The sequence below is a fragment of the Dermacentor silvarum genome, chromosome 10 (genome assembly GCF_013339745.2).
Source record: "Dermacentor silvarum isolate Dsil-2018 chromosome 10, BIME_Dsil_1.4, whole genome shotgun sequence".
Classification (NCBI taxonomy): domain Eukaryota; kingdom Metazoa; phylum Arthropoda; class Arachnida; order Ixodida; family Ixodidae; genus Dermacentor; species Dermacentor silvarum.
This window is the reverse complement of record NC_051163.1, coordinates 36,552,957-36,577,280: the sequence shown is the minus strand read 5'-3', so window position 1 is coordinate 36,577,280 and position 24,324 is coordinate 36,552,957. Positions and strand designations below refer to the sequence as shown.

The following is a 24,324-nucleotide window of genomic DNA, read 5'->3' as shown; positions in this document are numbered from 1 at the left end:
AAGAGCTATGTATGTGATGAGTCATAAACAGCCTGTCACTTACGGTGTGTTTTTACTACGGAGAATAAAAGCAAAGTGGCAAGCCCATTGCGCATCTGTAAGAAAATACACAAGTTCAGCGTCAATACTGACAGGTGTACACAGAAAATAAACCTAGAATATTCCACTACATTCAAAATCAAGAAGGGGGCTGACAGATGCAGTAGCACACTTTGGTATTGAAGTTACGTAAGCAGGGTAAAATATTTCAGGAAGGCTGACCGTCGTTTCTATAGGTGGACCTTTCTTTGTCAAAGACGGCCTTGTCATCCTCGGAGGATTTTTCTTAAAGGTTCGAAATATGGCGTCACATGCGGTCATTGTCGGTGGCGGCTGGTTGTAAAAGAAGAGATTGAAAAGAAAATGAGCGCTGTCTTCTGTCGTTTCTTGGTGTGGTGGCTGGAAGGACGGGAGTTCGAAGACGAGCGGGCAGTGAGCGGGGGAGAAGGAGGGGGCAGGAGACCAAAAAAAAAAAAAAAAAGAAGACAGGAAGAGAGGGGTGACGGGCGGTTAGCGAGGGAGCTAGAGGAGAGGCAGTTTTCATAGAACTGGACAGAAACCGCCGGTGACGTAGTCGACGTACGTTTGTGGTTTCAGAAGAATGGTCCGCTCAGCTGCTCATTGCGGGAGCAGACCAATGGACATGAGTTAAAAAAATTACCTGAGTGGTGTAGCAGCAGTGCTTCTGCAAAACTTACAGGCAATTAAGTGGCGGCATGGAGTGTGTGGGAAAGAACAGGGGAGGGGGAGACGGCAGGAGCAGACTCCGTGAATGGCAGCGGGTTGGTCCGTAAAAGGGACGTTATACCTCAGCGGTTCGGCGTAGTGGTCGTCATGGCGGTATGCAGAAGTGGCAAGATCCTGTGTGTTGTTGCAGGCGCCAAAAAAGAAATGCTGATTTTATGGACATGTCGCTTTTTTCATGAAAAAAAGTGGTAGAAGAAGAAAAGCACCGAAATTAGCAGGAGGGGCAGGTGTACTTTGAAAAAGGACTCGTAGGGTTGATATGTGTGTAGAAGTGTGGAAAGAAAAAAAAAAGTCGCAGTTTCGCCCGAAAGGCAAAGCATCAAATGCGATAAAAAATTAGTAGAGAGGTATACGGAGTAGGGATAGTAGTTTTATCGGCTGCATAAACTTGGACACATTCGCTTACTAACGAATTAACAAGCGTGGTGTCAGCGCGCACAAGCAAACATGAATAGATCAAATTCGATGACCGCAAACAACCACTGTGAAAACGCTAGCGTGAGCAAGCGCGGCAGCCGCAGCGAGCGAAGGTTCGTGTGGTCTATCGCTTCAACAGAAACTGAGCGGTGAAAGCACAGCGCATACAAAAGTCAGAGCCGTGTGGAGATCGCTTTCAAGATACGCTGCGCACGACAGCCCGCACCGGCGCAAATGTACGAAGTTGTCAGAGTAGGAGCCACCCTGCCTCTATCCCGCGATGCCTTCTCGCTTTCCTCCTTTCGCGTGGGATATTGAGTCGCCAGTTCCTCTTGCGCCTGGTTGCAAGATACGCATTTGGTGGCGCAGCACAGCGTCAATTTCAGATTAAGCGAATCTCTGAGGCTGTTTTAGGGGCAAAGCTCCTTAGGGTGTGGGTCGTTCCCTCCTCTGTAGTAGTAGTAGTAGTAGTCGTAGTAGTAGTAGTAGTATGTAGCCACCTCTAGTTTATGAATTGCTCAATAGATGGCGTTGTGTGTCCGTATATGTATGTATACGCATATATACATATATATGTATATGTATATATAACCGGAAGCCTACTTCCGCTTCCGTTTCCACTTCCGGTTCCGCTTCCTGTTCCGGAAGCCAGCTTCCGGCTTCCGGAGAACGCTTCCGGCGTTTTTCTCTCTCGTTCGTAGCTAGGTGCGCTGTGATGCACAAGGGCGTTCGTTACCGACGCGCGCTTTCTTTCTTTCTCGCCCGTAGCTAGGGGTGCTGCGGTGCACAAGGGCGTTCGTTCCCGACGCGCGCTCTCTTTATCTCTCGTCCGTAGCTGTGGTTTACCCGAATGATTCCCCGGAGCTTCGCCCCACTGATCATCATTCACCCCGTGGATATGCTGTGATTTTTTTAAATGTCCACGACATTATTCTGGTTTGATTTTGTGGAGACTTCAGCTCCATCTGGTGTTTCTAAACTAGATTTCCATTTCGTTGGAGTGACGTAGTTGTTTGCATGGAAGGTAGTGTTTAAATGCGAAGCATTTCGTGGCGAACATTTGCTACTTTGACAGTATCATCTATCTATCTATCCATCTATCTATCTATCTATCTATCTAGCCGCCTACGTATTTGTTCTCTCTTGATTGTTTCATTAACTTGGTATCATGGTATGTAACAACGTTGGCATACTATGACAAGGGTATATGGCAAACATAAATGTTATGTCATGACATGAATATCATGAGATGCGTCTCATGTAGGTCATGAAATAGCCGCCTACGTCTTGGTGCTCTCATGGTCGTTTCGTTAATTTGGTATGTACCCACATTAGCATAGTGTAACGGGAGTGTATGAATACCATAAGTGATAGGTCATGACGTGAATGTCATGACATGCGTGTCATGTAGGTCCTGACAGTGACCCAGCGAAAAAGATTAACACTCAAAAAACAGTGAAATGCGTTCGGTCGTGTGTACTAAGTGAAGGAAACACTAAATGATGATGGTGGAAATCAGTCATGAGCATGACTCAGCATAGATGACAATGACTCAACGAAAAAAGATTAGCACTCAAAAGTAACCGAAATGGGTTCTGACGTGGGTACTACGTGAAGGAAACACTAAATGATGATGGTAGAAGTCATAGTCATCAACATGACTGAGCAAAAATGACAATGACTCAGCGAAAAAAGAATAACACTCAAAATCCATGAAATGGGTCCTAACGTGGGTACTAAGTGAAGGAAGCACTAAAGGATGATGGTAGAAGTCATACTCATGACCATGGCCGCGCAAAAATGACAATGACGCAGAGAAAAAAGATTAACACTCAAAAACCATTGAAATGGATTCGGACGTGGGTACTAAGTGAAAGAAACACTAAAAGATGGTGGTAGAAGTCATAGTCATGAGCATGGCTCAGCAAAAATGATAATGAATCAGCGAAAAAAGATTAACACTCAAAAACCACTGGAATTGGTTCTGACGTGGGTGCTAAGTGAAGGAAAAGGCTACAGGTTGATGCTCGAAGTCATAGTCATGGGCATGGCTAAGGCTTTCGGCTCAAAGTCTCTTAGTTGTAGCTAAAGGGACTCCTGAGGCTTATGACATGAATGTCATGACATGCTTGTCATGTAGGTCATAAAAGAGCTGCTATGTCTTGGTGCTCTCATGGACGTTTCGGTAACTTGGTAGGCTCCCCCGCACACTGCTTCACATAACATCAAATCCCACAGGGCGTGGGATCTGCCGGCTTTTTTTTATTATAGTTCGTTTTCTGCATCTGTTTTTCAACCAACTTTCTAGAATGTTTTTCGTGGTAATTTTCTAACTCTTTCCCCTCATCCAGTGTCACTATGTCCTGAAGATTGTGGCTAAAACTTTCTAGTAGTTCGTCACAGCATTATTTGAGCATATTCAGAAGTGAGAGCGGGCCATTGTTTCATGTTGTTTGCCGGGGTATATATAGGTGTGGTTGGAGTGTGCCTGTGTGATTTCTGTATTAGTCCTTTAGGCATTACCTGCCCGAAAATGTAGTGCAACAGATCGGCACGATGGAGGTGTACGTCGGTAGCAGCGCTGGAAGTCCGCCTGGAACCAGCGTACGACTGTACAATCGCCCGCTGAGTGCTCGACAAACCGAGACGAAGCAGACAACACATTTCTGCGAAAGAAAGCACCTGCATTTGAATGCGTGGCAATTCTTGGAGTCTGGGGTACAAATATGGAATTTAGCGGTTTTTAGAGGCTTTTGGGGGTTCCTTTAGCGGTTTTTAATTTTTGAGTTGACAACACTAATTCAGACCAGCGCTGCCCTCCTCTCCCCATACAACTCGCGGAGTCAAGATTGCGCAAAGTACGGTCCTGATCCTGTTTACAAATGAGCTACCTAATTATACGCCTGTGCTAAAGCGTTCAACTGCTTGCAACTTGCTACTACAGAATTGTTACCGATCCTGCGCACGCTGCATCACGAGAAAGCACAATGTACGTCGCACTCACAAATCAGCCAAGGCTCGATGCGTCGCTGAAAGCACATAGAAGTGTACATCTGCAGTGATAACCGCATTGTGCGAGTAAACTGTCATGAATTAGCTACAAGGGGGAAGCAACAACAAGACCGTGAATAATAACAAGCATTTACCTTAACGGGCAACTTCGGCATTCTGACCAACTTGAATCTGCCGATGGTGGCTATCCATACTTTCCCGCGTTCCTTTTCATACCATTTAACCAGGAAACAGTAGAACCTGACAGGCGGCTGCAGGGTCTTGCGATTTTTTCACTGTTATGGCAGTTCGATCACCCCACAACCGTACCGGGCACCTTGGCTGCTCGCTCGCCTAACCGTCGGGAAACAACGGTGACGTGAGGAGCAATTTAGCAAAGATCGCGGGCATCACGAGCACCTCACAGTTACTTCAAACTGATACAATGTGACGCCGATATCCGCTAGGGAAAAGAGTAGCGCTGGTATCTGTCGGAAAACTTGAGGTTGGGAGCCTTATCGCGCAGATAGAAAAACACAATTTTCCCAAAGCAGTAGCTCACTCCCTCAGTGAACACGGCCATATATTCAATGAAGCAAGGATTGATATACAGAAAAAAAAAAACATTCCGTTCCCCGCATGACAGGAAATATGCGGACTCATAGTTCACACATAAGAATAACTTCTTACAGCGCGGGCAATTTGGCACGTGGCAACTTAGAATCGCTAAAAACGACAAGTTAACTTTTGAAATTTTTACATCATTAACAAAGGCACAGAAACGTATTATGCCACCAGCTAAACTCGATTTTTAAGGTCAGCTATTCCTACTTCCCTGACCCTTCCTTATGATTCAATTTAATTGTTTCTTTCCACGTTTTTTATGCATATATAAATCAAGCCAATCCTTTTCTCCATGTACACCTGCCCCCTCCTGCTTCTGCAGTTTTCCGTTTCTTTGCTTCTATTTTCTTGCATTTATATTTTGTTTTGAAAAACCGCCACCGTCATGTCCCAAATGTCAGCATATATTTTTGACATCTCCACCAGGCAGGGTCGTGCCACTTCTGCAGTGTATACAGCCACGACGACGCCGACCCCGCTCAACTGAGGCTACGTCCCTTTAAGGACCAACCCACTTCCATCCACAGCATCTGCTTCCCTTCGCCCTACCTTTGTTTCCCACAGACTCCATGTTACTATCTTAATGCCTTCACAACTTCCCGGCGCACTGCAATTTGGCCACTCTGGTCATTCTTTCAACTCCTCTACGCTGGGTTACTCCCGGGTTGCTCGGGCCATTCTTCTAAAGCTACACACGTACGCCGCCTAGGTCACTTACTTTATCCGTCCTGTTTTCTTAAGGCTTCCCATCCTCTCCCACCGCCAACAATCTACCCACGCCGCTCTCTGTCTCATTTAGTGCGAAAGCACTACTAGCCTACCAACCTGGATTTCGCCTTTGTCTGCATGACACCTATTTATACAGCACCGACTGAAGAGTCTGTGCCCGCGAAACGGCCACCTTCGGCTCCGTTGTCCTGAGATGACGCTCCCGGGCGCCGCTGCGTGTGACGTCATGGAAATCTACCGCGCTCCCTATAAAACGCGCACACGAGCGGCGCCACTCCCTCACGCCCCGACCTTTGCGCGACGACGCCCGTGTGCGTAAGACGTAAAAGAAGTCGCAGTTTCGCCCGAAAGGCGCAGCAACGATTGCGATAGCAAATTAGCAGAGAGCCATGCGAAGTAAGGGTAGTACTTTTATCGACCGTGTCGACTTGTAAACATTCCCTTGCTAACTAAATTAACAAGCATAGTGTCAGCGCGCACAGCAAACATAAACACGTCAAACTCGATGACCGCAGACGCTCGCTGTCAAAACGCTGGCGTGAGGAAGTGAACTTCATGCTGTTCTCTATCGCTTCAACGCAAACGGAGTGCCGAGAGCACACAGCACGCACAAAGCTACGAGCCGCCGAAGCACCTAGACTGCCCGCAACGCAGATCGCTCTCAAGATACAGCCGCGTACAGCAGCCACATTCGCAGTTGCAGCCAAGCGCCGTGGGCAAATACGAGCTCGGCGAGAGAGGGAGCGGGAATGAACCGACTAATTTCATTGAAGGAAAAATTATGTGTGGCTCTGCTATCACAAACACCAGAGACGAGTTGAGCTGGGGAAAGCCTATTGAAGGAGAGACAAACCACACACTTAGTGTAGCTTTTTCTGGGCTTTCCCCATCTCCCCTGGTCTCTGATGCTTGCGATAACAGAGCTACGCAGAATTTTATTGGCATGCTAGTGCAGTCTCATGTTGCGAAAGTTCCTGAGCACCCGCAACCCAGGATCTTCCAGTCTTGTCTGTTTCCTGGCGCTCAGGATGTCTTCGCGATGTACGGCGTAGTATTGCGATGAATTCAACTGGCCACGTTCACGAGCCTCCGGATCTACATTTCTTCGCCTACGCGAACTCTCGGCTTCCCTCAATCTAAACTCGGGATGTTCTCTTCTGCGACGCTTGGTTTCAGTTTCCCTAGCTCTCGCATCAGTCTTTCGGAAGCGAAGAATGTCCCGTTTTCTGGTTGAAACCTGCCGAACCGCCTCCAGAGGTATCGGCTGCAATAGCGGACCCCGGGAGCGGTCGGCGCGAACACAGGGAAACGCGGTCGGCGTTGGGAGCAGCTCTACGCCTCCCACTGCCACCTGCCTCACGCCTGCTCTCCACCTCGCATCCGCTGTATACTGCGCGATGCTATTTTTATACTGTACTTGAGAGTGTGAAGACGCGGCCCACTTTGGCTCTTCGATGTTTTATTTTAAGTTTGCGTGGAACTATCATTCAACGTGGTAAACATTGAGCAACGACACCGTGAGTACTTTCTGTGAGTGTGGTGTGCTTTTTCACGGCTCCAATTGACGTTTTTTTCTGGCTACGAGGACTTTTTCGACGGCGACCCACTGACCTAAGCCTAACCACGTCTGGGCCCAGCCCGAGTGCGGCCTCGGCGAGGCCGGCCCGGTGAGCACGACATCATGTCGCCACCACAGCAACATTCGCACTCCAGTGGACCCAGCACGGAAGCTCCATGCTTACCTCAGCTTAGAGACGCCGAAAATTTGAAGAATAGCCCCTCCAGAATGCCGATAACGCGACGAGCGAAGCGCGCTGAGAGCGCCGAAACGCCGAGTGAACGCCGCGCTACAGCCGAAGACGCCGTGGCGCGTCCCTCGATGGAAGAGGCCAGAAGAAGGGAGTCGCAATTGAACGACCAAATGGATATTCAGGATGCTAGCGAGGACGACAACGACGATAGCAACGACGAAGACAACGAGGACAACGGAAGCCTTGAATGGTCCTTTTTCAGCAAGCGGAAACCAAACAGAAAAGTCAAGCCCGAACAGCTTCGCCTCGAACGGGTAAGTCGACCTCATTTTGCGCTCTCGATCAGGCCACTTAACAAGGTACACGTACATGACATACCTAAGCAGGCTATAACAGCAGCACTAGAGATGACGGCGAGAAGTTGGGAACTTGCAGAATTATCAATTTTCCGCTACGACCCTGCGGCGAACTGCATAAAGGTTACTGTCAGGGATGAAGAACACGCGAAGAGGCTTGCGGCGCTGACCCGACTGGCTGAGAAAATGAGCGGTCGCGTTCGTACGTATGAAGTGATAATTGAAAGAACGCCAACACAGAAGGTGGGGAACAGTCGGGGGGTCATCAAGGTGCGTCCCGGCCAGACCATTGAATATATCAAGGATCACTTGAGATGCGAGACGGCAACTATCCTAGAGGCACGTCTGCTCGGGAAGACAAACATGCTGCTGCTAACATTTAACACGGAATCTCCCCCAAACAGGCTCGTATTCGATTATGAGATCACAAGGGTGCATGAGTACAGACCGAAGGTTATCGCTTGCTACAATTGTCACGGATTGGGACACATTGCCAAGTATTGCCCTTCAGACGAAGTTTGTAAGCAGTGTGGTAGAAAACACCCTCAAGACAACGAATGCGACGAAGAGCTATTCTGTGTCGCATGCCAGAAACAGGGCCACATATCGCTAAACTCGGCATGTCCTAGCCGTGCACCGAAAGACATTAAGAAAGTCGTGCAGAACACAGAAGAAGGGCAGAGGACAGTGACCTGGGCTGAAAAAGTGCTGGCAGGAACATCCACGCAACCCACACTATCCGCTCATTATGAGCAACAAATAAAAGAACTCAGAAAGGAAAATCAACAGTTGAGAGCAATGCTGCAGCAAATACTCGCACGACTACCACCAGAGCAACGAGATACGCCACCACCTCCAACGCCACGGCAACGTGAATCGGAGACGCCGGCAGACCGAGAAAAACGCACGCGTTCTAACAGTCGGGTCGGGCGATCAATTAGTCGAAAAATCACGGCAAACTCTAGAAAGCCGCAATATGTAGGACCCGCACAGACTCAGCAGAACCAGGCACCATCAGTGTCAAAACCACTCACAGCCCAAGACTCGGCGTATGCGCAGATGCTGAGCATCCTAAGGCAGGAAAGACACACTGAGACCCAGCGCCTCGAAAAGAACCTACGAGAGGAATTTCAGACAGTCACGAATGCAATACAAACTCAGATGAAAGCGATATTCACGGAAATTCAGAGAAATATTCAGAAGCAACATGATGAACCTAAAAGGCGTAAGCCAGCAGATGAAAGATGACGGCAAGGCCTATATGCATCCAATGGAACTGTCGAAGTTTTACGCAGAATGGATCCACACTAAGACAGCAAATTAAAAAATTCAAACCCCTTGTCGTGCTTCTACAGGAGACAAGGGGACCGTGCACTATTCAAGGTTACCGAACCTTTCAGCAGGCTACAATACTACACCAGGGCAATAGAAACCAACAAGCGCAAGGCCAAGCTGCCCTTTTAGTTAGACATGATTGCACCGCAACCGAACTGCAAATACCAGATTTGTGTAATGATTTCAGAGAAATTGTGGCAGTAAAGCTATGTCCACGCGGGCACCGGCCAATGGTTGCAGTTTCCGCGTACTACAGACCCCTAACGGGCAAGCACCGGAATGACTCCTACCAATGGCTCGGTAAGGTGCAGGCACAAGCTGGAGGCCTTCCCATTCTAGTGGGGGGAGACTTTAACGCCAAGCATCAAACATGGGGCTACGCCAAAGCTGACTCGAGAGGACGCATACTGCATGATGCAATAGAAATGTCAGCTCTGGATATATGCAACACACCAGAAACACCAACCCGCATAGGGCTACACGCGCGACAACAGGACACAACGCCCGATCTGACACTAGCCACTCCAGGGCTCATAAGGCAATGGGACGTAGAATCGACGACATGGGGAAGCGACCATTTACCAATAATCATCACGCTCAATCGCAAAAAGATCCGAGAAAGGAGAGAAACGGTGTTTTTTGACTGGAAAAAATTTCGAATGGCCACCGGGGACTCTTTTGCGGACTTTGAACAATTCAGCGCTATGATAGCGGAGGCACGGCCGGAGGCCAGAGAAACTATCCCATGCGATGACACTACAAGTCACATGGATATGCACCTTGCAAATCTATGGCGGAAGGTCAACCGCCTCACACAGCAATACCGGTATAAAGGAAAGCGTCACAAAGATCTAATGCGCCTTAAGCATCAATACCCTCATCAAGGAATACCAACAACAACTCGAAGCAGACACGTGGCACAATACGTGCGCGAAGCTTGGCCGGGAGCCCGGTCTAAAAAGGCTATGGCAGATTTTAAGGAGCCTTCTTGGGAGAAAGAAAGGCGCGCCTCCTCTCGCGGAACTCTTTTTGCGAGAAGAGCCTGCCGTGCTGGAGGAGCGCGTCATCCACACTTTCTTCCCACATGCTGCCGAAGCGCCTCCGGAACCGCTGCCTTCTGCCACGATAGACAACGCGAAAGAGGAGCTAGACACGCCCTTTACGCTGAGTGAACTCGTAGCGGCCCTTGCACACGGTAAAACGAAGTCAGCTCCCGGGCACGATGGAGTGACTTGGCAAGAACTTCGAAACCTCAGCAATGAAGCTCAAGAACGGCTCTTAACAATTGTCAATGAATCCTGGGAATCCGGACTAGTGCCAGATTCACTAAAGCTTTCCCTCATCTACCCTATACCGAAGCCGGGCAAAGACCACACGAAACCAGCTAATCTACGCCCCATAGCTCTAACGTCAACTATCTGCAAATTGATCGAAAGAATGCTAAACACGAGAATGCAGCACTACATGGAGTATGTACAACCGGGTTTGCATCCTGCGCAGGCAGGTTTTCGGCCGAACATGGGCACACATGACTGCCTCTGGTTGCTCCGCAGAGTGATCAACCGCAAGTCTCGCAAACAGATGCCTGACTATATTCTTGCAGTCGATATGCGTAAAGCATTCGATAACGTGAAACAAGAGGTCATCTTACAGGAATTAGCAACCAGATACCCTAGCCAAAGAACATACAATTGGATCCGTAGCTTCCTCCAAAGCAGACCAATCCAGCTCCATGGCAAGGCACCGGGATGGAGTCCGAGGACCTACTACTTGGATAGGGGTGTGCCCCAGGGCTCCATCCTCGGACCTATGCTATTCAATCTGGCCATGACACGGGTAGCAGAAAGTCTTGAGCGAGACACTTCGGCCCGTTTCACTATTTACGCCGATGATATAACAATATGGACGGAAGCGGCGGATTATTCCGACATGCAGAGCATGCAAACTGAACTGCAAGCAGCGATCCTGAGCCTTAGCAACACTTTAGATAACCTCGGACTGCAACTCTCGCCGGAGAAGACGGAACTGATCAGCGTAGACGGAAAGAAAGCGACCAATGTAAACAAGCAGATCACTTTACACATAGGCAAAAGCGATATTACGTCGACCAATGGACAAATTAGGATCCTCGGAGCACAGATTGCTAGCTGCAACAGCCCCCAGCTATGGATTCGCACACTAAAGCAAAAATGGAGACCGCTATTGCACATGGTTAGACGAATATCGAGCAAGTATGGTGGAGCGCGTCAGAAAGCGTGCCAAACGCTTGCAAAAGCAGTCGCGGTTGGAAGGATTCTTTACGGGGCACCCGTGTACGAATTCTCTGAACGAGACCTCAGCGACATCGAAAAGTTACACAGGGCCACCCTCCGTACTATCACTGGGCTACCGAAGCACACGAGGAACGAGGACCTGCTCAAGCTGGTAGCGATTCCACCCATACGGGACATAATCAATGAAGCACGAATTCGAATGCGATCCCGGTTGGAAAACACGACTCAGGGAAAACAGATCATCGCATGGGATAAACAAGTCCATGCGAAGCCAGAGCCCGCGGAAGCGACCATAACGCCACCATGGGAAGCACCACTGGGCATACGGAGGCAACAACGCCCTATCGCCAGACGAAACGTGGAAGCTAGACAAATATTTGAAAAGAGATTAGAACTAAGAACGCCGCAGCACACCATTGACATCTACACGGACGCTGCAATCAAAAACGACATGGCAAGCATGGCCTGGGTTAGCACATCTGCACCCCAACACAATGGCTATCACACATGTCAGCTTCCCGGGGGTGCAACCTTGCACGCAGAACTCTTAGCTATATGGGGAGCGGTCAACACCATTCCCATTGACATGGGAGACATTGTAGAGCAGAATGTGCGAAATAATTATCGGATCCTAACTGACTCGTACGAAGCGGTGGCCGAATTAACGGTGCCTACGACAGATGATGCTGTGGCCAACGACACCAGAAAAATGCTAAAGAGAATACAGGACAACGGGACAAATGTTGAAATCATATGGACACCGGGGCACACCGGCACGGATGGGGGAAACGCAGCCGCTCACGCAGTTGCCGCGCAAGCGGGTGGGCTTGATTACACGTACAGCTCCCCACACTCCATTTCCTCGCCAAACCCCGCTGACCAAAATCCATACCTAAAGATATTGGCCGAAGGCTCTCCTAGCAGAGCACTGATGCATTACATTCGCACTAAAATAAAAGCAGATAGTAAACGGAGACTATTAGAAGCTACACCAGTACATGTGTTTGACAACGGCGGCCTTACTCGCACGGAAGAGGTTTTTTTGAACAAGGTTATGGCCAATGCTGCATACACACCACACATACTTGAGAAATGGCACCAAACCAGACAAGCTACGACTGCGGACACTTAAACCCGATGCACACATTGTCAGGAGTCATGCAGAGCAGACTTGCAACACCTCATTTGGAACTGTGCAGCTTTTTCACAAGGGAGATCCAACATTCAACATTTACTGCACGGAGATATTAGAACACTAGGAATTGAAATACAGACTAACCCTGAAACACAGAAAGCCATTGCGACATATGGCAGACAAAGTGGCTTGTTTCGAGTAGTGTAGAAGGGGTCGACCAGCCCGTGCGAGAGCGGCGGAAGTGAACATGCACCTGATTCTGCATAAAGCGGGAGATCAAAGACTGAGATGAAGATGTGCCCCAGCCAACAATCCGGGAACCCACATTCCTTTCCCACCTAATCCCCAACAGCGGCCTAGAGCCGTCCCCTTCCTTAAAATAAAGGCTTTATTCATTCATACTGTACTTTCACTCTCTCTCAGCTGTCTCTCCCCTGCTCAGCGAAGCTGCGGACGACGGAATGATCATTATAGCGAGGTTCTAACAGCTCCGCTGTAAAATGTGCTTCCGCACGACATTCAGTCGTTGGCGCAGCCAAACTGTGTGTCATTTTTTTATCTCCTGCCACCTCCCTCTTCACCTGCTTTCTTAGCCTGGTTTTATAACCCCGTATGGCCCGCAACCATGCCTAGGGATGTGGAATGACAGCGCTCTCTTTTCGGGTTGCTTCCTTTACAGCCACCCTCCGGGGACACCGACCTCGCATGACATCGCCCAACTAACCCGTTTAAGCTAGCCAGCCGACGATGACAAGGTCGCCTTTGTCAAACATAGGTGCACCAATTGAAACGCTAGGCCAGTCTTTGATGATAAATTTATTCTTGTTTATGCATCTTTTATATCATATTCTCTTGATACTCGAAGCCAGTTTACGAAAGTCATCTCTTTGCAAGTCGGTTTTGGTATTGTCTGGTATGATAGGAGCACAAAAACCCAGTTTTTTACTGTGCCGGTTAGACGGCAGTTCCTTGGAAAATTTCCATCTACGTGGACAAATTGACCACGTCTTTATCCTTCTTATTACAAACATTTATTTTTCACGTCTGGTAAGGCAAAGACGCAATAATTTGTGGGGGTTGCTGTGCTCGCGCTGCATCGTGGATTTCCATGTGATTTCAAGGTATTCTAACAAGCTGTATGATTGCATTTTGTCGGCTGTGACAACAAAATAACCTGTGTCACCTGAGTGTTATTTTTCTATAAACCTCGCTGCTATACTACAAATAAGCACATTGATACATCAGGCAATCGGAGGTTGATTTCCTAATGTATCGCACACCAACAAGTTCAAACTAAGAATCAACTTACAGAAGCTCCCAGAAACATCTCATTTTGTATTTCGTATGAACATTTCAAGTAATCATTGAGGAAATAACTCTGACACGGATTGAACTGAATTGAATTGGATATGGACTGTGATAACAGACACGTCAATCATAGCGATGACAAAGCATTTATTTAGAAAGAACGGCACTATATATGCCTACTGTTAAAGTGGGACAACGGCATCGGGGTATATCGTTACAAAGAAGGGTTGCTACAGAGAGTGGTGTATACCAACAAATGAAATGGAACAAAATCTCCTTAGCTAAAGCCAAGGGAAAACGAATTCGGGGTTACTCTAAGCTTGCTTGCATTGGAAAGTAACTTCCACAGATAACGTGGGTCTGCTTGCTATAATTATCTCATCTCACTTTGCTCTTTATTATTTGACATGCTAACAAAATACCTAGAAAAAAAGTGACAATTCAAAGTTTTTCAGGACCCTATAAATTCCTCGCTTTATGCGCCTCTCTCTCTTACACTGCAACTTCCCGTCTTTCCTCGCTCTTGGCGTGCACGAGCTTGGAATATGCTTATAAACAATTTACATACATCGCCGACATGCATCGCTACGTGCCCTGCATGAGCCTACGTTAATAAAAGTACGTTTAGATAGTTAATAATATTGAAGGACTTTTATGATGATTTTGATGCGCTGTTCATGGGCACCATACACCCTTACGGTAGTGCTTTCCTTCTAGTTTATTGTGCATGACCACCTACTGCGAACCTATTTGGAATATTTCAACCATAGGTAGACCTAACAAGAAGTGCTAGCAACTTATTCTGTAGAGGGTCTGATGACAGCATATAAGCAGAGAATCAAGGCCACTCGTATATGGGAGCAGGCAATTCAAGATAATTATGTGGACGTCCTAATCTATCATTCGTGCCTGTGATAAACTTGCCCGAATCGCCATCATTTTGTAAACAGTTGTTGATACTTTTGTTTCGTCTCCGAGTGTATGTTCAATCTCTTTCATGCACATAAGCGTGGCGACTATGAAGATCCTTTCTTACCCTCCCGGTCATAGTAAAAATGGTATGCTCCCTTAGCGCACGCGTTGAGTGTGACTCACGAGGCAAAAGAGGGCCAGCGTGGTGACCTCGCAAGAAGTCTCGCAAATGCACATCGTTTCGCCAGTACTTTGGAACTAGGCTCTGAAATAGAAAAAAAAACGTTATTCCAACGACGCCTGCCGACGCAAGATTCACTCACTGCGACAGAGTAACAAACAAATGTCACATGTTTAACGAGCTACTCACAGTCAAGAGTAGGTGAAAATTCCTAGAATATATATGCAAATACTATGCAGAAGGACACTTTGCATGCATTTTTATTTTTCATTCCCGTTATAAAACTTTTATGCCGCTTGGCCTCGCGATCTCGAGCACGTAACTGTCAATCTTCTGCACCATGTTTCGCAGCACAGCAACTACGCCTTTGAACGGCACAACGCCAACACACGCAGAGTTCACGTGAACAGCGCGGCCGCCGAGCACATTTCCTGGGCGATCGGCCTAGCGTTGGTGCACCGTTTTGTGTATCGGCCTGTTTTTTATTTTACCACGCCATGGATCTGCCTACCTTGCTGTTGTACTCTCCGGTAACGGCGCTCTCTACTGGCGAAAAACTAGCCAAGCACAGACCCCAGACCACTTGGAGGGATTATTAGAAAGCTTCGCTTCATGAAATAACATGATGCAATTGAAGGCGTAACCACGGGGAGTAATTCAAAGAAAGCCAGGATTTTATAGAGGACTCTGCCCGTTTCAACTCATAGTAAATTCATTACATCTGTTAAGAGTACCAACCCAGCTAGCACAAAAGCGATAGAAAACTGCTTCCATACCGATTCGCCAAGACTAAATGAACGTCTGAAAGACGCACTAAAAAATCCGCGCAGTCCATTTAGAAGGTGATAAACGGTCGTATATCGTTGCTAATGTCCGGCGGATATGACTATTTCAAGAAGTTCTAGAATCCTGCTTAAAGTAGTTTCGAAAAATCCTGTCTTGAAATGGGATTTTGTAAGACCATTAGAAGCATTTAAAAAAATACAGATTGAATCCTGCTACAATCAGGATTTCGACATCCGTTTTCTTTCACCCTCCCCTCTAGCGCCCCCCTCGTCTCCCTTTCCTTCCCTCTCCCCATGCCCCTGCGGCGTTTCGCCGGCCGGCGGCATGCAGGTTTGCGCTTGTGCAATACACGAAACACATACAGCAATAACATTTTTTTATTGCAAAAAGCAAACACGACTAGACAAGCTAGCAATGAACATTAAATATCAGTGCCTCCGAGTAACGTCCATTAGAGTTATCGACCTTGATAAACCTGGTTTCGAACAGGCTGCTGGGCTGTAGCTCCTTAATTCAGCAGGTCTTCTTACTGCAAAAACATTAGGCATGTGTAAAACGTATGTTAATTGAAGCACACTTTTCTTAGTGGACGTATAGTTTTTCAATGCATTGGCAATAAGCACTGTAATATATCTTGGCAATGGGCAGCACTACAATATATTGGTCCAAGCACAGAGTTTTCGAGCATTCCACCTTTATTAACATGGTTCTAACATTAACCGATCACAAGTGAAATTCTCTTCTGTTGCCTTGAAGACATACTTTACATCTAACTGAAGGTGTTGCATGTACAATCGCCAACCAGTGTAAGTGTCGGCTATTTTGCTAGCTTTCAGGAGGCTGTTGTCTTGACTAGTTGGCGACTGGTAGATGACAGCAGCCCCCTAAACATGTGCGAAGTAGGTGCCAATTAGCATTCAAAGAAAGGAATAGATAATGCATTTCTGATAATGTTGTACGAGAAAAGAGGTAAGTGCGGCTCTGCAAAGGCACAGCTTCAGTGTGACAGCATTGTTACACCACCCCAATTTTATTTGCCACTAATCACATAGCCAATTCAGAAATGGCGCAGGCTTGAGCATATACCTAAACACCAGTCTATCAAACACATCGCATACTTCAAATTGAGCAAATATATTGCGATTCCTTAAAAAACAAAAGACAGCAGACGAGTGCAACCTTGAGTAACAGCGACTATTTGCAGCACGGCTGCTTCAAGCATATACAGTAAGAACTTCAGTTGCTTGTAATTAAACCATTAAAATGTTGCACGCCTATGACTTGCCTGTTTGAAAACCTCCAGACAATAACATTGCCAAGCACTTGTAAAGAATTTTTTTTACAAAAAGAGTGAGTCATCCACACACAAGGTGGGAACATAAGCCGTAATTTTCCACCCAGTTTCACTAACTTTGACCTTGGTGACATTTATAGTTACGCAATGGGTTAAAGGTTAAGCTCGTGCAGTTTATAAATCAATTACGATCTAGAGTGCTTGCATATGCAATTTATTGCTTACACCGAAATGAGCTTGCATATGCAATTTATTGCTTACACCGAAATGAGCCCACACACTAAAACCCACACATGGCACGCGGCGACGATTTCATCGTCCTTGCACTTTATACTGATTATCACAGCGACGACGACGGCAAAAATGCGCTTGGAGTGCCTATATAATTTCTATCGCAATAAAAGAAAAAGAACCGCGGTGTAAATTTCTCTCTCTCAAATGGCAAGGTCGCCGTTACGTCGCCGCGCCGTAACACGCGTGTTCGAGTCGATGTCTCAACGCTGCGGCTGCGACGCAGAGGGAAGCAACGACGGAGGCCCAGTCCGGCCAACGAAACTGCTCACAACCGGCCAACGGTCGCTTCAACGGCAGGAAAAGAAAGGGAGAGGGTAAAGCTGGCGCCCGGCCGTCGGCGGGCGCGCACGGAGACAGTCGAAGTTGGGGGAGCTACGAGGGAGTTGAGAGGGAGAGAGAGGGGAGCCACCGAAGCGACGGCGTCACCTCTGCTGAAGCCAAATACGCTTCCCTGACGCCCTCCTCCCTCACCTTCGACGTGTCCGCGCGCGCCCGGCGCCGCCCGCTCCCTACAGCATCGTTTTCTGCGAGCGTTGGCCGACGTGGGCAGTCTCGTGGCCCCTACTCGCCATCTGCTTGCGCGCCGTGATATATAACGACTCCATGGGCGTCTTGCACTGGAGTTTGAGGTATAGTAGCGGCGCCTGGTGGCGGCGAAAAACGTCATCTGGGTAGTACCAGCTTGGATAGTATTGAGCCCTGGGTGTGGCGAAGCACGTTTCTAGCCCGCGTTTTGCGTCGATTCGCACTTTTTTCTGCCCTGCTTCGAGTGCGAAAAGGCTCGTCACTTCTCACAGACCATGGCGACCAGGCTGCGAGCTGGCCGCAGCCTATAGTTTTACAAAAACGGACTCTCCGTGTGCCGTGGGACGTAATGCTGGAAGCAGAAGACATCGGCGACGCCGATCCGGAGAGACCTAGCTCAGCCTCGAAAAAGCGTCACCGTCGTTATTGCTGCGTCGTGGGCTGCCATGAACAAGACGGCCTGAATCCCAACATCAGATTCTACCGTTTTCCTTCAAGGCCTCACGCTGCGGAGCGTCGGGCGCGCTGGATATCTGCAGTTCGTCGCGCTGGGTAAGCGAAATGGAAGACCGACATAGCAGCAGGCATGGCTGGTGATTCACGATCCGAGACCCGGCCACAGCTACAATTAACAATTCGACCGGTGCGAAGTGGTTAAGTGACCAAGTGCGTGCAAATGACCACAAATGGTCGGGCTGATTCGGTGACAATTCACTACCCCACTACGAGCAGCACAGGTTAGAGAGTTGAATGTGCTCATCCTTGACCTCAAGCCAGCACGTTGAGGCAGCACAGCAAGGTAGTATTGATTACAGCACATCGATGTTCGAGCGCTGTCAATAAAAGCTACATCAAGCGAGCAGTGCACGAGCGCGCGCTGCAGCACGATCCGCACGTACGTACGTTAGTGCGAGCTTATATGCATTGTATCAGTTATTTATCAATTGCTAGACAGATGGCCACTACTGCGCAGGCATAACTACTTGTCTAGCGGCAAGCAGTCAACAAAGATTGCAGGAGACCTGCCGTTTCGCGGCATGTCGAAAGACCGCTGCCGTCGTGGCGCGTACGATCGTGCGCTCGAGCAGTTCGTACACCGCGGCATGCTGAAAGACCGCTGCCGTCGCGGCGCGTACCGTCGTGCGCTCGAGCAGTTCCGTACACATGTCTACTTATCGCTGCTGTGAATTCATTTATAGAAAGCATTTCCTCGCGTTTGTGCGCCTGAATCTAGCAGCGTGCAAACCTTACCTGAAGTTCAACTTCGCAGGAGCGTGACTCGCTTCACTTGCGATTGACACCGCGCGAAAACTTCGCCGCTTATTGCTTGAACGGCGTACACGTATTCGGGTTGCATAATTTCTTGCCTTTACGCAGCATGCCACCCATGGAAAAATCTTAGGCGCCCGATATTCCCTGCAAGCCGTGGTACAACACAACCGAAAGTGGCGGGTCCATATTGTAAACGTGCTTGCCGAAGCAGACGACCGAGCTTGGTACTACCCAGTTTCGGATTGAGGGCGCTTTTTAGCACCATTTTTGCAGCGCCCCCTGGGCAACGCAAGAGCCCCATTCGTACGTCGTGCTGTGGTGCACGAATACTTCAGAAATAAGTCCTTCCTTTAATTCGAACAAACTTTCGGGCTCCTTCGAGTTAGAATTATCGAGATACGACTGCATATGTGTCACGCTGAAAATTTAATTCGTACGACTTTAATATGAAATAACACTTACCTGGGTTCTTGGAGTTCAGGAGTTTCGTGGTGGCCCTTTGGGCGGCGGCGTTTTCGTCTGCCCCTTTCGGCACCTGTAGAGGGTACATGATCGCTGTCTTCACCCTCACGCGCCTTCTCTCTTGCACGTAGGTATGTGCCTGCATAGTAAGTTACAAAAAAAAAAACTCTTTATTGTTATGCTGATAAACTCGGAGTATATATGTTTATAATGTAACAGCAGTGCCTATTACAACTGTATATTGGAATTTATCTTTTTTAACAGAATTTTGTTACTGCACAGACTTGCAAAAAGAAAACGCCAGTGCGACCTCAAAATTGATTTGTTGTATGACTGAAGCCAAAAAATGTTAGGTATCCTAAAAAAAAGATGCTGTAAATAGCTACACTGTCGGATTATGTTACAAAAAACAAGGCAACAGTGCACTACATACAGGGTGTTTCATTTAACTTTAGCCAAACTTTAAAAATATGCAAGTGCCACGTACCAGGACAGAACCAAGGTAATGTTGGATATACTCAGATTAGTTTTTGCATTCCGCCTAGTTAGATAATTAGTTCTAATTAATTAATTAACTTCTCAATTCCTATAGTTAGATGAAAAGTGTCAACGAGAAGATTGTAAATCAACATGAGAAACCCCTGATACCGCTTTCTGTTTCTCAATATGAGCTACATAAAGTGTTTTTCCAAGTGTGAAAGATGCCTGCCAATACACGCAAACTGCCTCGAGCGGCCAGTCGTTCGGCAATTTTGCGTGTATTCGCGGGCATCTTTCACGCTCGGAAAAACACACGAGTGATCTCGCACAAGAGCGTTGACGGAAGAATGCTGTGGCTACGCGAAGATCGTAGCACGTCTCATCATTCTGCGCCAAACGGGAATGTCATCGTCATCCTAACGATGAATGGTCAACGAAACGTCACAGAGGTAATTTTAGACAGCTTCGGCAAACCTGAATACGCACACAATAAAAGAAACGTACGCAGACGTAAACATGCCTCTTAAGCAATATTAGAGATTCCAGTTAAAATCAAGGCGCTTTCATTGCAAAACTTCATTACCGCCTAAAACTTCCATCTAAAACTCCCGCCTGAAAACCGTAAATAATTAAACACGACAGGTGTCAAAGTGGCAGTGATTACTTACGTGAGCAAAGAAGATGTGGAAGGCAGTCTGGCGCTCCGCAGTTCATGAACGAATAATACCCGTCAGGAACTTAACGGCTGGTCCTGACAAAAATAACGGTGAATGTAACGGCGGGTTCAAAAGTTACGCAATCTGGAGGGAAGCTGCGCGGAGAGCGCAGTCCGCTTGGCTGCTCAGACTGCGTCGGCGCAAGCGATGACGCCGATGAGCCGTCGCGCCACTCCTCGCTTTGTCTGGTAGCCGCTATGATACGTCGCGGCGCTGCATCCTCTTGCGATACACGCTGCTGTAATGCAGAAAAATACTCCGTGTGGCTTCGTAGTCGGTACCTGAAGCACAGAAATGATAGCTAATTTAACTAAGAAAATACAAAATGCGGCTGCTACCATGATGCTAGCGCCACCTTACAAAGATAATTTGAAATAACAAAAGTCGAACTTTTTAATGCCTCATTCTTGGCACTTTGCGGTAGGTAGGTTCCTAACTCGCTTTATAATACAAAAAAGTGATGTGCAACCTATAATGGAATCGAACCTCTGCCGTGGGGCACAGCAGCCCGTTCTCTAGCAACTAGACTACGGTGTCCTCTTCTTCCTTTCGGTCAAAGTAAAACAGGTTAACCAAACAGACAAAACGAAAACTGCGACAAACAATATCAAAACATTTTACAGTTTGAACCGTCAGTCCAACTTGGCTGACATTGTCATTTAAAATTATCTGAGCGTTGTCAAGGGATCTACCCTCGACAGCCACTCAGGAACACAGCAATCATGCGTTCTAAATTTTCCTTCACAGAAAAATGGCAATATTCGCCAGGAGGGACAGATCGCGTTGAAGTGTATCGAGGACTGTTCAACAATGTCCTCGCGTCGATGATAAAATCAACGTCGAAAGTGGTGCTTAGTTTCCGGAGAAGTTCAGAAACTGGGACAAGCGGAATTCAGTGACTTGTAACCCATGATGCATGCCATCCTTGAAATTCCACACATTTACGTGGACAAAGACTTGCCTGATTTTCTGCAGATGATGATGCATAGTTCGAAGAACCTCTATTTTGGATGCCCGCGCTCATAGGAGGGTGGTTTTGTGGAACAAAATATTCTTTAGAAATGTCTTGCGTGTGTGCTTCTACATTTTCTCCTTTCAAGGCAAGGTCACTTTCGTGAAAACTGTCCTAGGATTGAGCATCCTCATGTGGCGAGGATACTTCACTAGAAGCATGGTTACTACTTTCATAAACCTACCATGATACTTATTGGACGGTACTCGTGGACAAGGACTGGCAGATACCAGTTCGTCATTAACTCTACGCCTCTTCTGACGGTCTGAAATGTCAGCGTAACTTTTCTTCTTTATTGTGGACTTCATTATGAGCATAAAGAGCAAGCGGCTGCCCCTTCAGTGCTCACTCACTACAATGCAAACACCCGCGCCTGGGTTGATTGCGCTCTCTTCCAACAGGGCGAAGCAAAAACAAAAACCAAGGTCCGTTTTTCCCGCCAAAAAGCAGAAGAAAACAACAACAAAAAAATCAAGAATTGTAAGCTGCTAGAACAAGCGATTTTAAACGTCTTCTAAAATCCGCCTTATAGCAAGATTTTTCCATCCCAATTGAATCCTTCTTGCTGTTGACTTCTTCAATCTAGATTTTTGACGGTCAAAGGGAAATATCCATGAATAAGAATGATTATATCTCTTTTGTGCTAGCTGGGAAGGTGGATGTGTAAGCGTTTTCATTAAACATATCGTGTATGTATGTGAGCTATTCGAGAAGACGGCCGCAGCGGCAGCGGCTCGCAAAGTCGGGAGGATTAACGAGTAGTGCTCACTGACCAAGTGAGGTTGAAAAACCAAGGGCGTTTCACTGCTCACACGAGTTTCTTTGATACATGTTGTTGGTTGCACAATAAATCTTTCTGGCTTTAGCTTCATGCTGCTGAGCACTATGTCCCGGAATCGAATCGCGGCCGCGGTGACCTCATTTCTGCCGGGGGCGAAATGCAAGAACCTGTGTACCGTCTAATGGGTGCCCGTTAGAAACCCCACTTGATCAAAATTAATCCGGAGTTCCCCATTATGGCGTGCCGCTTAATCACGATCGTGGCTTGGGCACGAAAAATTTCAGAATTAAATAATTTGAGCAATAAACACACAAATGAGAAGGAAAGGTAAGGGCGACAGACGTCTCTTCTCGTTTGTGTGCTTATTGTGGTACCTACACTGTGATTTACTGCCAACTCGCCAATCTTGCACCTTCTTATGTTGCTTTCTCTATCACACAGTGTGCTTGCTCTTTTTGAACAGTTCGACGTTATAGTTTATGATCCGGTTTATATCCCTTCTGCAATGATAGTTGGGGGGACGGGTGGGTTATATAAATCTGTATATAAAGCATTAAGCTTTATACAGGCTTCCGACGAAAGCGACTCACTGACAAAGCCATGTCACTTTAGTCGAACGAGGTTGCTATGGCGTTATAAATTATGTTGGTTGACGGCTAGCGCCACCACTACAGCGCTAAAAGTAATGCGAACACTAGAATAAGAGATGAATCTAAAAGGTTCGTGCCGCAGGCACCAGCCACTCTTTGCATATCGTTGCGTAGCGAAATGTTCTTTCCTGTGTATCATAGCGAGTGGAGAAGCTAACAAAAGGACGTGTCTAGTCGGCGCGCACACTTCTTCACTGATCCTCACTTCAATCCTCCCGCTTTCTCTTTATCTCTGTAATGTTCTTTAGATCAGCCCGAAGTATTAGGGTGAATAACATCACGCCTTCGTACTAAAGTTGGGACGTTTATAGAGCTTCATGATATATGCGATAAACACAACGCTGTGCATGTTCAACCGCTGTAAATGCTAAATACCATATTTGTAGTTTTGTATCGCTTTAAATGGATCCTTCTTCGAACGTCGTTTGCGTCAAGACTGCTGAAGCTTGCCTCAGAAGACACTGGCATACGACGGAACATAATATAAATGCATAAGGAAGGGCTATCGAACATTTGGTGGGTGGTTGTCTTACGGAGGCGGTAGGGAAAGGGACAATAGTTAGATGAGAGAGGGTGGGGGAGGAAGGACGTGGTGAAATCGCATACGCGCTTACAGCACCATTAAGTCAAAAGACTATGAAGGAACACATCAGTTTCTTCACAGCCTTGTGGACAGACGCGCGATAGCAATGGTGTTCAATTAGCCTGCACGGACAGCGGCCGACCGTCCAGTCGTGAGTAATCAAAGCAGAAAATTTGCGTATGGTTACTGACCTGTACGCTGATCACTTGTTCTTCAACCGCCTTCGATCTTTATCTTCTTCTGTTCGGGATCCACGTGAGCTGATCACAGTGCTGCCATCTACAGTGAAAATATTTTATGATTGAATGCTTATGTGATACTGCCAACTTGTCATTTCTTGCGCCGAATGAAGCGACTAGCTTATTAAATAAACAAAACATTATCGCAATCATCGGTGCGTCCAAAACGATTTAATATATTGCATGTGTCTACGAACCAGGTTTTCTTTCCCAACCCGCAAATTGCATGCGTCATGACGTCATGGTAGTCTGCCCCGGTCTGTTTCTACTTAGCCGCATCCGCACATCGGCCCTTGCCTGGGTGCATTGACAATAAACGAGCTCATTATTGCTGTATTTTTTTTTCTATGAGTAATGTCACCATATTAACCGTTATTGGTACTCTCCATAAATATTGTTCTTTGTGTCACGACGTCACGATAGTGTTTACAC

The 24,324-nt window shown here is 47.3% G+C and overlaps 1 protein-coding gene across 1 annotated transcript in view; it reads right to left on the bottom strand.

The window, feature by feature from the left end:
- Nucleotides 1-23,937, bottom strand: part of LOC125940620 (uncharacterized) — a 56,861-nt gene extending 32,924 nt beyond the window's left edge. The window contains exons 1-3 of the mRNA XM_049657010.1: nt 23,845-23,937; nt 14,801-14,882; nt 44-95 (exon numbers count right to left, since the gene is read on the bottom strand). Of these exons, the coding sequence (XP_049512967.1) occupies nt 44-95; nt 14,801-14,854 (106 nt within the window). The 5' untranslated portion in view covers nt 14,855-14,882; nt 23,845-23,937. The remainder of the gene's footprint in view (nt 1-43; nt 96-14,800; nt 14,883-23,844) is intronic.
- Between the last annotated feature and the right edge of the window lie 387 nt (nt 23,938-24,324).